This window comes from Pan paniscus, chromosome 1 (assembly GCF_029289425.2).
Source record: "Pan paniscus chromosome 1, NHGRI_mPanPan1-v2.0_pri, whole genome shotgun sequence".
In the NCBI taxonomy this organism is placed as follows: domain Eukaryota; kingdom Metazoa; phylum Chordata; class Mammalia; order Primates; family Hominidae; genus Pan; species Pan paniscus.
In genome coordinates, this window is record NC_073249.2 from 51478905 (window position 1) to 51492367 (window position 13463).

Consider the following 13463-nt stretch of genomic DNA (forward strand, 5'->3'; position numbering starts at 1 on the left):
TTTAGAATACAAATTTCTGCTAGAAGGATGTGGTCGTTAAGGATCTTCCAATTCCTCTAGAGTCCATGATTCTTTGATTAACACTGTCTTTTATGCCTGCAGTGTCAGGAAGGAAAGCCGTGAATCTGTGCGTTTTGTGTCATGAGCCCAACCTCGAAGCTGTTTGTGGGGACAGAGGTCAACCCAGTGCCCTGGGCACCCCAGCACACATCAGAGCATCCAGAGGTCCAGGGTACGCTGGACATTCCAGGGATAGCTCAGTCTCTGGCTAAAGACAGCTGCGTGTTCTTCCCCAACCTTTTTCTCAGAAATCAGGCTCTTCACAGAGACTCGCAAAAAGGATGTAGACTTTCTCTGCCCTCCACCCCCGACTTAAATATCTTACTTTTTTAATGATGGAAGGGGATAGTTTTGGTATCCAGGATTATGTCTTAATTTTTGCATGATAATGAAAAAATAGCACCGATTTTTCACTTCTCCACCACAGACATCCAATCCACAAACTCAAGCTATGGCTTGAATGTTAGAAAAGATGAAATGGCAGGTGTCAGCAAGGAGTGGAGGGCGAGGTTCCTTTTGCACTAGCCAGGGGCTGTGGGATCTCAAAGTGCTCATAGGAAGGCAACATGCCAATTGCCATTTGTCTGGTACTGAGCTCTCTTCTCCAGCCTTGTCTGGAGACAAATCTAAGATCCGCAGATTTCTGACAGTGTAACGGTGTGTGCGGAATAGACTTTGCCAGTGCCTTTGGAGAAGGGGTGCTGCGCTGGAACAAAGACCTGCGCCAGGCCCAGAGAGCGCCTCCACTTCTCAGGGCGCTGTCTGTTTCAAACACACCCTGTTTGAGAACCTTAAATTTTACTTGAAAAAAATAAAAGCCCTTCTCTTCCCTGCTCTGAATAAACAGTGGGGGCAGTGCTGCTGCTTGAAGAGACAGGAGTGTGCATCATGATCCACCTGCCACGACAATCAACGCTGCAGGAATCTGTCTTCACACCCCACCCCGGCAACCCTCACAAGATTCTCCAGTTTCCGTTGGGTCGTTTCACATACGAAACAATCTAAAAATCATTTTCCCTTGATTTATTGCACCCTGGGGCAGAAGGAGTCTCCAGAAACCTTGAAAGTGAAGCAGCACCAGAGTTGATTTAAACTCTAAAGTCTCTATGTACGTCTCTATTTCTTGGCATCCACATGTGTTTGTATACACACACCTAATAAGAAACCTGAATTTTACTTTACAATGTGCAAATACAATATAGCTTAAAGCTCTTACAGGGAGACTCATTTATGTGGCCGTATTTTATTTAATGTGGGAGCACTCGCCCCCGCTGCCACCTCTAACGTGTAGTTCGCATGCATTCCTCTAGAACTACAGCAAACTTCAGCCCTCCTTCTGGCTCCAGGAGCACGGAAGACTATAAGCATCTCTCTTCCCTAGTCCCCGCCGCAGCCCTCCAGCGGCTCCTTTGCTGTTCTTGCCCTCAAGGCTTGAAGTTCTGCCAGGAAGAATTGCGGATAAGAATTACGAACGTCCCACATCAGGGTCCTCCGTGACAAACATCCTTTCTTTTTCAGCCAGTTTCCTACTACAGGAAGTGCACTGGGAAGAGGCAAGAGCTGCGGGTAGGAAGGAGGCATCTTTCTACCTGCTAAGGGGCTTTCTCAGAACAGTCTTACCTCAGACCCCTTTTCAAAATGAATTTCCTTTCTTCGTTCCACCATTCTCCAGAAAGATGACATTTTAGACTCTACTCTCTTGCGGGGGGAGGGGGCTGCTAAAGAAACACTATCTATCCCACACACAGAATGGAGCAGAAAACATGGAAATAGCTGGTTGCTTCTTGACCAAAAAATGGAAAGGAAACTGGCTCCCAGGAATCCCTATGCTTTTCTGGAAAACTGCTTCAATTATCACAATGCTGATCACCTTCTCCTACTCCTCTGAAAGCAATTTCCAGATAGGACAGTACCAGTCCACAGACACTACTCTTTTACATCCTGCTGTTACCTCTCAGGGCTCATGGGCAGTGTTACTTAGGGCACCACGGTTAGAGCACCAGCAAAAGTAGGGCACCAAAAAAGCCAACAATTTGGGGAGACATTTTAATAGTTGACATTTAAAAATAAAAGACATAATCAGGAGGAAAATTAGAGCTTTATTGGGCTTCTGCTCGCTCATTTCACGGTTAAAAATGGCTTTTATTTTGAATTGAATGTGGGAGAAAGTACCAAAACCTTTTGTTTGCTTAAGATTTCTAAAGCTCTTATTTGGGCCACAGGCAGAACCTGAGGCAGACCCCCGAGATGTCTGAGAACCTTTCAGATTCCACTGAGGGAAGGCTGGGAGTCAGCTCTGGGCAAAGTCAGTCTTCCAAGTGGGAAGCACCCTCATTTTTCTGAGTAGCGCAACTGGTTAGCAAAGGGTTTCTTGGGGACTGCTGTCCTCATAAGAAGCAGACAAGGTGTGGAAAGAAGCTCCTGTAAGCTCCTGACTCAGGCTGGAGACTGATGCCCAGGGGCATCACCGTGGTGAATGAAATAAGTGTACAGCTAATAAAATGTTCAAAGATAGATTTGCCTAGGAAGTGCCAAAAGAAATACAGGAGGAAAGGGTGGGGGAGAAAAGAAAGGATGGTCTAAGTGACATATCTTCAGCTGCCTGACCCTCAAGTCAAAATGATTTAAAGTTTTTATTTAAAGAACAGATGGAAGATGAGAGCATTTCTTGATGCAGGATGGCACTTCTTGGGCATTCATATGCTGCACGATATATTATATCAATCTCCGTATAGCTCAAGATATAAATAAAATGAAGAATATATCAAAACTCTTCTATTTGCCAGCAACCTCCCTGGGATTGCTAACACTGATGAGAAAACAGTAGGAGAATGGAGGCTAAGAAAAACCAAGAGCTACTAATGTGACCCGATTGCTACTATTTATTTAATGGAACAGCCATTATTTTTCTTCAACATATGTGTCTGATAATGAAGCAAAAAGAAAGGAAAATAACTATCAATGTGCCATTTCAGAAACACACAAACATTTGTTAGCTTTTTCATTTTATTGATGTTCTTTTAATATATGTATGTAGGATTAAACTAGTGTTCAAGTACTAATAATCCAGCAATTCTGAATTAGGGCTTTATTTTTTAAAAAATACAAGCACAGTTAGGGAACAGAGATGAAATTGTTGTCAAACATAAAAATATGAATTGAATTGCTTCTTTTTAGATGGATCTTTAACATTGACTTGACCATATGGACACTGCAGAAGAAATAAAACAAATTATTATTAAATTATTTAACAATCATCTTGAAAAAGCACACTTCTCATGGTGACAAAAAGAGACTGTTAACAATTTTATATAGATCATTTGAACTATCAGGTCCTGCAGACTAAGAGAAAAATATTGGCAACCTCAGGCAAATGATCCTAATTAGGGTCCAAGAACCATTTCCTAAATTCATCCTTCCAAATTTAAGAATTTTACTGTCAAAAAATCCACTTTTAGAAAATCCTCAAATCCTCAATTTACAAAAAGCTCTTATGCATTTGATTAGAAACAGCTAAGGGCACAGGAACATACATAAAACGGAAGGTTTAATTTTTAATCCTGGCTACAGTTAATACATGCATTTAGTGTCTATTCTTTAATTATAGAGTGGCTAGTTAAAGGAAATTACACCTTCTTGCACCAAAACATACAAAGTGTTCTGTAAACAGAGGTTGTTACTGTTTATAATCTTGACCCTATAACAATTTACCTCACTACTATGCCTTTAAAAAGTAATAGTGAAGGATTCATTCCCATTTATTTTTTGCTTATAATAAGGAAGGAGAAGTTTGTTTATCTTAATTAGTGAACATAGAGAGGTATCTATTGAAATAAACATTTTAGGAAATGTACAGGCACTACATGCAGTATAATCTAGTTTCACAGTTATTTCAAACACAGACTGGAAAAGAGCCACAGAAAGGACCAGAGAGAGGAAGGTGGTGGCGGGGGGTGGGGAACAGAATGAGAGAGAGAGAGATGGAAAGAAGACAGGAAAAAAGGGAGGGAGGGAAGGAAGGAAAGAAGAAAAGAAAAAATCATTATCTGAAGGAAACCTACCTCTCAATGCTGGGCGAGTTTCTATTTATTCAACTAATAAAGAAGAGGGATCTCGTCTGCAACATTCTAGATTTCTTTTCCTGCCCTCTTTGTACTTGCCTAATGAAAACAACTTATTTGAAACCCCATGAAAAGTTTCCTTGTAATAAAGAGCTCCCATGAATTTCAAATCACAGCATTTCAAGGAACTGATGCTCACAGTGAAACTTTACAAAATTCCATTAACTTTAAAAGTCCTATGTTGGTACTAAGGACTTCATTGTCGTTGGCTAAAGTAGCTTGTGAAAAGTTCACTCCAGGTCTATTTGGTTTTTTATTTGACTTGTTGTTCAAATAATAGGTATTTACGAAGTTACAGAAGCACCGCAAACTGCTGCTGTAATGAAAGAATTGCTACTCACATGTCTGCAAGCAGAGCCACAACATTCACCTCTTTGCAAGTGGGCAATCTGTGTGAGCACCACATAGCCAGTAGCTGGATCCACATAGTTTAGCTGGCCAGCCTGAAGTGCAATAAAATGAAACAATTCATTAATCTCAATATTCATCATATCTCTTCACCATAATGTCTACACATAAAATACTGCAGAAAAATTTTAAACAATATTAAACTTCTTCCCAGCAGTTTTAGTGGCACTTGCAATTAAAGACCAAATGCACTCCAGCATTATACACAATCCAACTTTATGTGACATAAGGAGAAAATATACAGTTTGAGAAAAATGAGAAGTTGATGGAAAAACAAGAACTCCTCTGTACCTAATAACTATGTAGCCACTGCTCTGATATTTTTCATTTGGTTTCTAGGTAACAAGCTTAATAACAGGTGATTTAAATGATTTTAAGAGCTTAAGAGGCTGAAAATGAACTTTCACTCAGAAGTTGCAGTTGGAATTTCAGTATTTAAAATATGTGGATAATGATTTAAACTTACAGAAAAGGCACTAATCAAAACCAACGGTCCTTATAGAAAAGTATTACCTTTGCTATTATTGAACACTTTCTTTACCTTCATGTGTTACTTCATTGCACATTTTATACTATTTTTTTTTGCTGGTGTGTTATTAGTTGTATTTTTAAGTGAAAAAAGTATTGTTTTAACATATTAACACTCACAGTTTCACAAGTTTGATCAAAAGAAACTTTTATTGTACTATTTCAAATGTCAAGGAAGTATATTCTATCTACATTCAAACATGACTTAAAACGGTGTCTCAAGTACTTTGTGGGAAGGGAAAAGTAAATAACATAACCTTTTCTGTGGATTTGGGTCTTTTGGGTGATATTACTTAGCCTTGGGTTTTTGTAGAGGAACGTTCCCATGGACTTTTTGTATAACCTTTTTACCACGCAGTAACTCAGTGCATCAATCTTGTACAGAGTTTTTTTTTTTTTCATTAAAATACACATGAAACTTGCATGTCTTCTGACAAACACATTTTTGTATGAACCACCAACAACTTCTTCAGTGTCTCATTTAATGGCAGAATATTTTATTCTGGTTGAGGTTTTAACCCAATATGTTTCATGAAAAAAGTGTGTAGCAAAAGGACAGGTACAGTTGAAATCTAGCCTCACTCTAAGGCATCCCAGCAAAGCTAGAGCAGGGCAGGGCAGCAGAAATCCGAGCAAGTCCCAAGGCTGGTCTGAGAGAGACTTCCCAAGTCCAGGGAGACCACAGAAGCAGATTACATGAAATCAGGAGCACTCAGCACTACCTTAGAATGACCGATTGTCAGGACCTCACTTCTTTATTTATTTACGAAGCTCGTGTTTGGAGACTTGGAAGAAAAACAAAAAAACACTAGGAACTCTGTAGCAGGCTTCTTTTTACTTTTCATAGCTTCTAGGAGTCTTCTGAGGGCAATTATCTGGCAACCTGGAAGCCTAACAGATTGCTCCTGCGCATGCGCCTGCTCTACAGCTTTCCATGTTGATTGAGCACCTCTGAGCTTGCTGGCTGCCCACACAAACTTAATTTGTCCTCAGTAAATGAGCCTCACGTAATGGTGGCCACAGACAAAGATGAGGCAAGGGTGCTGACAGTTTGACTGGAGAGCAAGATGCTCAGTGATGCGCATCGGTACCCGGAGAAAGGTAAGAGAGCTATCTGCTTTGAGGCTGGAAGAAGGACCATAGTGAGGGGGCTCAGATTTGTCGAAAAAGAAAAACAAGCAGCTTGTTATTTACTGGGCTTACTTATGGTCACCTGGATAGTCATTTAACCTGTGATACTGACACTGATGAAACAAGTGTGAATTTCCCGAGTGAGAAAAAGTTTCTTTCCTTCCCTAGACTGATTGAAAATTTCTTCACATGATACTGGTGTTTGCTCTAAAGAGAATGACACTTTTCTTTAATATCCACCATATCTATATTGTGAAGTATGAGAACAAATTATATACATTATTTTTAAAAGGAGAGCATAAACAAGAACAATCAAAAGCTGCCAGTCACTTCCTAATGAGTCTTTATTCAGTTTCAGCACTTGAATGGGTCAGACCGACAGTGGATTCTCAGGGCCTACTAACTGTCATTATTTAAATAAGTCAATTTTAGGCAACCTCCGGGATTTTCTTCTCTACCCCTTTGGCTCAAGTCATACCATATAATATTAGTCCCATCAAGTACTGGAGGCACACACACATAGCTTATTAAATGGGTTCATTTCATACTGCTTTTCTATCTTTATTATAGTCAGTTTCTCTTTTTTTCTCACTGTTTCTTTTGTAAAGGTAACCACGCTGCCTTTAAACTCACGCAGACTGTGTTAGAAGGCGTAAAGGGAGAGAAGTTTAGATACTGGTACTAACAGACAATTGTCAAATCCGCAAAACAGGAGAAAACAGCTGAGTGTCTACAAATGCCAGATTGTAGTTCCCTCTGCTCCGTTAAGAGTTAAGAGAAAGGACAAGAAGGCAATGGAAAAATTAAAATAAATGTGTCAATGTCTTTTTTTTTTCACTCGAAGAATCACTGGATTGCTAAGTGTTCAACTGACAATGCAGAAAAACACACAACACATTTTTGTTGTGACTTCTCAGTCCCTCCACCTTCTCCATCAATTCCTTAACACCCCCTTCCGCAACACACACACATACACCACAAAAGAGTGGTAGTGGGTCCCACACTGCGACCGGAGTTTAGCTCGGACGCTGATCGGAAAACAAATCACACTCATGCTCAAGACAGATACAGGGTAAATAAACCCTTTGTCTGGAACGCGAACTGTGGCCAGTTTTCCCGCGAAAATGTCGGGGCTGGAAGTTCGTGTGCGTGCGCGCGTGTCGCCCGAGGCAGGACCGCACCGGTATCCAGCAACCTTTGCCTCTGCCGGGCGGCCTCCGGGTCCGGAGAGGCCCGGGATGCGCAGGCGCGCCGAGCCCGGGGCGACCGCGGCGGGGCGGGGCGGGCAGGAGGGAGTCTCACCGCGCAGGCGGCAGCGTGCAGCTCCGCGATCTGTCGCTCCGCCGCGGTTAACTCTTCGCTCACCGAAGGCCTCGCCGCTCTCTCCGGCCTACCGGGCGTGCTGGGCGCGGAGCCGCCGCAGTTTCCCTCGTTAGCAGGGCAGAGGGTTAAGCTGAGCTGCTGTCGGAACCCAGCTCTTACCCAGAGAGGTGCTGGCGGCGGGGCGGCGGAAGGTTGCCTGCAGAGCGCGGCACCCGTCCGTGCCCAGATCTGCCTGGCCGCCATGCCGCCGCCGGCCTTGGGAGGCGGAGCACCCGGCGCTGGGGCCCGGAGGGGCGACCAACGCGGGCCTGGGCGCGGCGAGCCGGTCTTGGGCAGCTCGTGGCCACCGCTGCGTGGGGTCGGTTCGCGCTGCCGTGGCAGCAGGTGGAGGCGGACGGACTGAGCCTTCTGCCTTCACCAGCGGGCCCGCTGCGGAAATAAAATGGGCTTTTAAGGCAGCTAACGAGGCTCTGATGAGCTGCCTGGACGGGGAAGAGCCTGGTGTTTCCACATCTTTGGACTTAAATTCTAAGCTCTTCCTTCTTCCCCCGCACCCACCCAGCTGAAAGGTGGACATTTTTTGTTATGTCAAACTGGACTTGGGATCATTCAGTATAATCTCCACAACTGTTAAGATCCCAGAAAGTGATCAAAAGACCCGAGGTTTGTGAATAACCACCTTGGGCCTATCCAGAAAAGGCCGAGTGTTTCCAGGTAGTATGTGATAGGAATAAAGGTGGAAGCGGAGCCTTCTTTGCTTGGTTCTTTGGCCCACCCTAGAATAAGGGCCAAAAGTAAAATCGCACACTGAATAAGAAAAGGTGTTGTGTTCATGTTGCTGAATATTTACAAAATCCAACCTAAAACTATTATCTCCTTTCTGATGGATGAAAGTGATCTTGATACCGTCACAGAATTGAATTTGAGAAAATTAGGGCAAGCCCGGGAAGTAATTTCAGGTGTTAGGATTAAATTAACACCACCCCATCTTCCTACCCCCCGTCTGGGTTTCAAGAAAAGGAGGGCTGAAGAGTACCAATTTTGTTAGTGCTCTTCAATACTGAAGAACGGAGGGCAGGAATTGATCTTTGAGGACAAAAGTAGATTATTCAGTTGTACAGGAGAAAGGCGACTAAGCCACTATAGACCATCACTACGTGTTTTTTGGTTTCTGTGTTTACCATGCAACCCTGTAGTCATATTTTCATTTTCTTAAATCTTAGTAGGAGGTGATCGAAACAACCCTATTGGTTCATTAAAAATCTCAGTGAATTAATAAATTGGTATTATATTTTGCAAATTGATTTTCTTTTTGTTGGAATAAAAAATTAGGATCTGGAGACTGTTAAGTAATCTGAGGAGAGTTTAAAATCTGGAAAGTGAAGGAGGGACCCTAGAGAAAGCTGTGGAAGAGTGGGACCAAACATGAGATCACCAAAAATGAACAACTGTGATGTTATTCACATTCACCATAAGTCAGGTCCCCGCACCAACAAAAACCTGAGATTGATTTACTGCATTGCCTTTAAAATTAAGGATCAGGATCCACTAATAGGCCATGACATCGATTCAAAGGGTAGAGACAGCATTTTACAGGAATGAAATAGACTAGACCAGATTTAAATAGAAAATAAATGGAACTATCATATAGATACATATATAGATACATATGTACAAGAGTACATATTGTTACATGAAACTTCTTTTGGTGGAGATGAGAGGGTGGAAGTGGACTGTACAGGGCTTCAACAACAGAGATCTTGTGGGTAACAGAATAATTCTGTATCTTGACTATGATGATCACAAAAATTTACATGTGATAAGATGCCATGGAGCTATACATACATTGTTTTAATGTCAAATCCCTGGTTTTCATATTGTAAGCATGTAAGGTGAAAGCATTGGGGGAACCTGGGTGAAGTAAACACAGTACCATATCTGCAACTGCATGTGAACCTGTAATTATTTCAAAATTTAAAAACAGTATTTTTTTTTTTTTGAGACAGAGTCTCACTCTGTTGCCAAGGCTAGAGTGCAGTGGTGCAGTCATAGCTCACTGCAATCTCTAACTCCTGATTTCACGTCATCCTCCTACCTCAGCCTCCTGAGTAGCTGGAACTACAGGTGTGTGCCACCATGCTTGGCTAACTTTTTATTTGTAGACACGCGGTCTCCCAATGTTGCACAGGCTGCTCTTGAATTCGTAGGTTCAAGGGATCCTCCCGCCTTGGCTTCCCAAAGTGCTGTGATTACAGGTGTGAGCCACCACACCTGGCTTAAAAACAGCAATTTTAAAGAGATGTAGAAATGGATTTCAGATTATTTGGTAAGGCAGATTACTGAATTAACCAAAATTAACTTTTTTTTTCTGTCTTCTCCATTCCCAGTGTCATTTAGATGTTGAATAGATTACCTGCCCCCTTCAATTTTCATTTGATCGTCATACTTTAGAGTCGGTGTCATTTCTCACCAAGTAACTTTCATTCATTATGTCTCTTGTTTTAGAAAGCCTCCTCAGGGCTTTACCCTTAGCTTATTCTATCATGTGTTCATTTCTCAGATTCTCTGTGCTCAAAGTAGACAAAACTGTATGAAAGTGGGGCACTAAGTCACACCTTAGAGTGGTACATAAAGTTTGAACTTTATTTACAAAGCATTTACATTTAGATTTGCTCTAGAGTCATTTTGTGCCACAACTCTGTGTGTAACATGTAATAGTTGATATATTTTATAACATTTATTATATCATTTGGGATATTTGTGTTAACATTGAACATGCTTGTTATGATGGAGGTGAGGCGATCAGAGAAATGCATTCCCCTAGATTTCATCGATATTAATTTTTAAATAGGTATATTAGGACTCTCTAGGTTGCAAGATATAGATTATACAACTCAATCTGGTTACAATAAAAGGAATGTGTTTGCTCATATAACCATGAAGCATGACTTGATTCAGGATTCACCAGGGCTTGGTTTTCATTTTTCTGCTTAGTCTCTTCAATGCTAATTCTCTTTTCAGGCAGGTGTTTTTCTCACTGGTGAAATATAGCTGCAGACAGCTCCCATGGTTTCATCCTTTCTGGTCCTTGTCCAAGTTAAAAAATAAAAAAAAGAGTCCTGTTATGAAGCTCTAGGATAAGAGAAGCCCTTTTTCCCTTCTGAAAGTCCCGTCAGCCATATCTTTATCATGTGCCCATTTCAGAACCAGTCTTTTGAGTATAGATTATACTTAAGCCAATCAGGGCCTATTCCTGGATCTGCCTATGGGCAACCAACCCAAACCTATTGCTGAAAATGGTCTGTATTAGTGCTGAGGACACAATTCACAAAAGTCCACTACAGCGTGACTTTCAAAAGCAAAGAAAATTCCACCAGCCCACCCAGTCCTTTTTAATACTTAGTATTTAAATGTTCATTTTTAAAGTTTTTTTATGTTCCTCTGTCCCCTCTAGAAGCCTTCCTTTTTGATTTCTCACAATTATTTGTGGCATTTCAACTTTTTATATTTTTTGCATTGTTTTCCCAACAGATCATAAGATAATAGGGAACATGTCATTTTCATCTTTTTATCTCTACAGCCCAACTTGTACTTCTGCAGAAAGTATTATGGCACATAGTGAATAATGAATAATGAATTTTTGAATGGACAAATGAGTCAGCAGTTTTTTATTCTCAAATACATATTCCTAATTACTGGACAAAAATGTCATGAAATTTTAATATTAAATTTCTATACATAGTATTGCATATTTGAACATATATAGTTGCAAATATTTCTTTAAAAAACTAAGTGAAAAGAGGTACTAAATCTGAAATCTTATTAAATTATATTATTAAATAAAGCGAGCTATTTTACTGACAGACAAGACAGATGCATATATTAAATGATCTGATCTAAGCCCTTGAAATGCTGCCTTTAATTGAATTTAAGTGTTATCTTTTAATGAATTATGAATGTATTGAGCTGATAGTGGACAAATTATTGCTGGAGCCACAGAGCTACCAACAGACTTCTTGTCCGTTTACTGCCTGTTTTGCACACTTCCATTTGGACACTGATTATGTATTTCATGTTTTCCAAATAGCCGAATGGTGTGTTATGACGTGTCATGCTCCACATAGAGTGGATTTTCACTATCAATTCTTATGATTGAGAGCAAATGTTACATGCCCCTAAGGTTTCCTATAGGGAATCTTTGTTTCATTTAATCGGACATCCAGTGGCACACTTTGTTTCACAGAGCTGGTCTTAGAAAATTCTTTTGGGAATTATAACCATTTCTATTTGCAAGCCCAGCAAATCTCTGCTGACTTCACAGAAGATGCTACTCTGCCAGTGTTACATGCCTAGAGCACTGCTGCATTTGGCGCCCATCTTTCCATTTTGTTTTTGTTATCTTGGACGAGTATAGATGAGCTATATAATATGAAGTAATCTAGCCATTTCATCTCCTCATCCACTCAGTCATTCTCTAATGGAATGGTAGTTGGCTTCTACCTGCACTGCCAACTTAAAGTGTTACTAAATCCAGTGCACTTATACAGCAGTTCCCTAACTAACACTGCTTGTACTTTAAGGTGGTCAGTTGTCTGCCCCTCAAAGCTATTCTCTTGACTTCTTGGACCCCGTATTCTTAAAATTTGCTTTTTATTTTTAGGATTATTCCTTGAATTTTTAAAAAGCGCTTCTTCTCTCCTCTTCATCCTTAAATGTTGATTTTCTTCAGATTTCTTCAGCAATTCTCAGCCCACTGCTCTCACTGTATAATACTTCTCCAAGTGATTTTACCCATGCTTATGTTTTTAATCTATTACCATGTAATGATTCTTCATCGGGTTCAAAGCTTTTGAGAGCAACATACCTATCTAGCCATCTGCCTGCTAGACATAGATGTTTAAAATTACCCCAAACTCATCGTGTCCAAAACAGACTTAATCACCATTACCTTTGAAATCTTACTTTCCCGTTTATTTTCAATTTTAAAGGCATGGGTGCCCAATCATTCATCAAATTCAGAGATCTTGGAGTAATTCTACACTTTTTCTACATCTCCCCATCCAGACCATCACCAACTCTTGTCAGTTTTGTCTGCAGTTAAAGTCTTAAATTGTCTCTAATTTCTCAAAAAGTCTCAAGTTGGTCCTTTCCTTTGCTTCTATCATTGTTCTTTATCTTTATCATTATCATTTCTTTCCCCTGACTACAACTATAACAGAATGGTTTCTTAATGGAAATAATATATAAGGAGGGCTTACTGTGTATCAGGGCACGCTGATAAGTGCTGGAGATTTATTATTCATATTTTGCACATGCTGTTTAGTCTGACAAAAAATACCCTATTCTCATCTCCACCTCAGTCTTCAGCTCATGTCTTTGATGAAGTTATACCTGTTTTTAAAGCCTCAGCCTATGCGTCACCTTCTCTAGTGAGCTTTTCCTGACTGCTTACTCTGCTCCTTGTCTGCTTTCCCCAGTCTTCTCTGCAGGCTGGCTAGGCACGCCACCCCAAGGCTCCCATAATATCCAAAGCATGACTCTACATTTGCACTTTCCTATTGTATAATTTTATGTTTATGAGTTTTTACTGCCAGACTGTGAGGTCTTTAAGGATAAAGATTGTCTTAATAATCTGTATCTCCAGTAGCACAAGTTCGTAGGAAATGCTTAAAAAATGCTTGTTTAAATGAATAGATGAATGAATAATGGCAGCAAAAACCTACATATGAGTAACATAGCAAATAAATTATAGAAATGTATTTTTCCTTAATATTTTATGGTTATGAAGCAGTATTGCGTTTTGCAAATACATTAGTTGTTCTCTGGCTATTGTTTATGAGACACAATATACCAAAATAACAACATAACTGTGATTTTATTTGGCAATCCATT

The 13463-nt window shown here is 40.5% G+C and overlaps 1 protein-coding gene across 1 annotated transcript; it reads right to left on the reverse strand.

The window, feature by feature from the left end:
- Positions 1-3133: 3133 nt before the first annotated feature.
- On the reverse strand, positions 3134-8066 carry C1H1orf53 (chromosome 1 C1orf53 homolog). Its single transcript, XM_003823073.4, has 3 exons — positions 7551-8066; positions 4523-4624; positions 3134-3271 (listed from the first exon to the last, which is right to left on the reverse strand). The coding sequence occupies exons 1-3, from the start codon at positions 7812-7814 to the stop codon at positions 3200-3202; spliced, it is 438 nt and encodes a 145-aa protein (XP_003823121.1). The 5' UTR covers positions 7815-8066; the 3' UTR covers positions 3134-3199.
- Positions 8067-13463: the final 5397 nt, after the last annotated feature.

Coding starts and splice junctions, on each gene's coding strand:
- C1H1orf53 (XM_003823073.4), bottom strand. CDS start 7,814: ATGGCGGCCAGGCAGATCTGGGCACGGACGGGTGCCGCGCTCTGCAGG. Junction 4,625..7,550: donor TGCACGCTGCCGCCTGCGCG/GTGAGACTCCCT, acceptor ATTGCACTTCAG/GCTGGCCAGCTAAACTATGT. Junction 3,272..4,522: donor GTGGCTCTGCTTGCAGACAT/GTGAGTAGCAAT, acceptor TTTCTTCTGCAG/TGTCCATATGGTCAAGTCAA.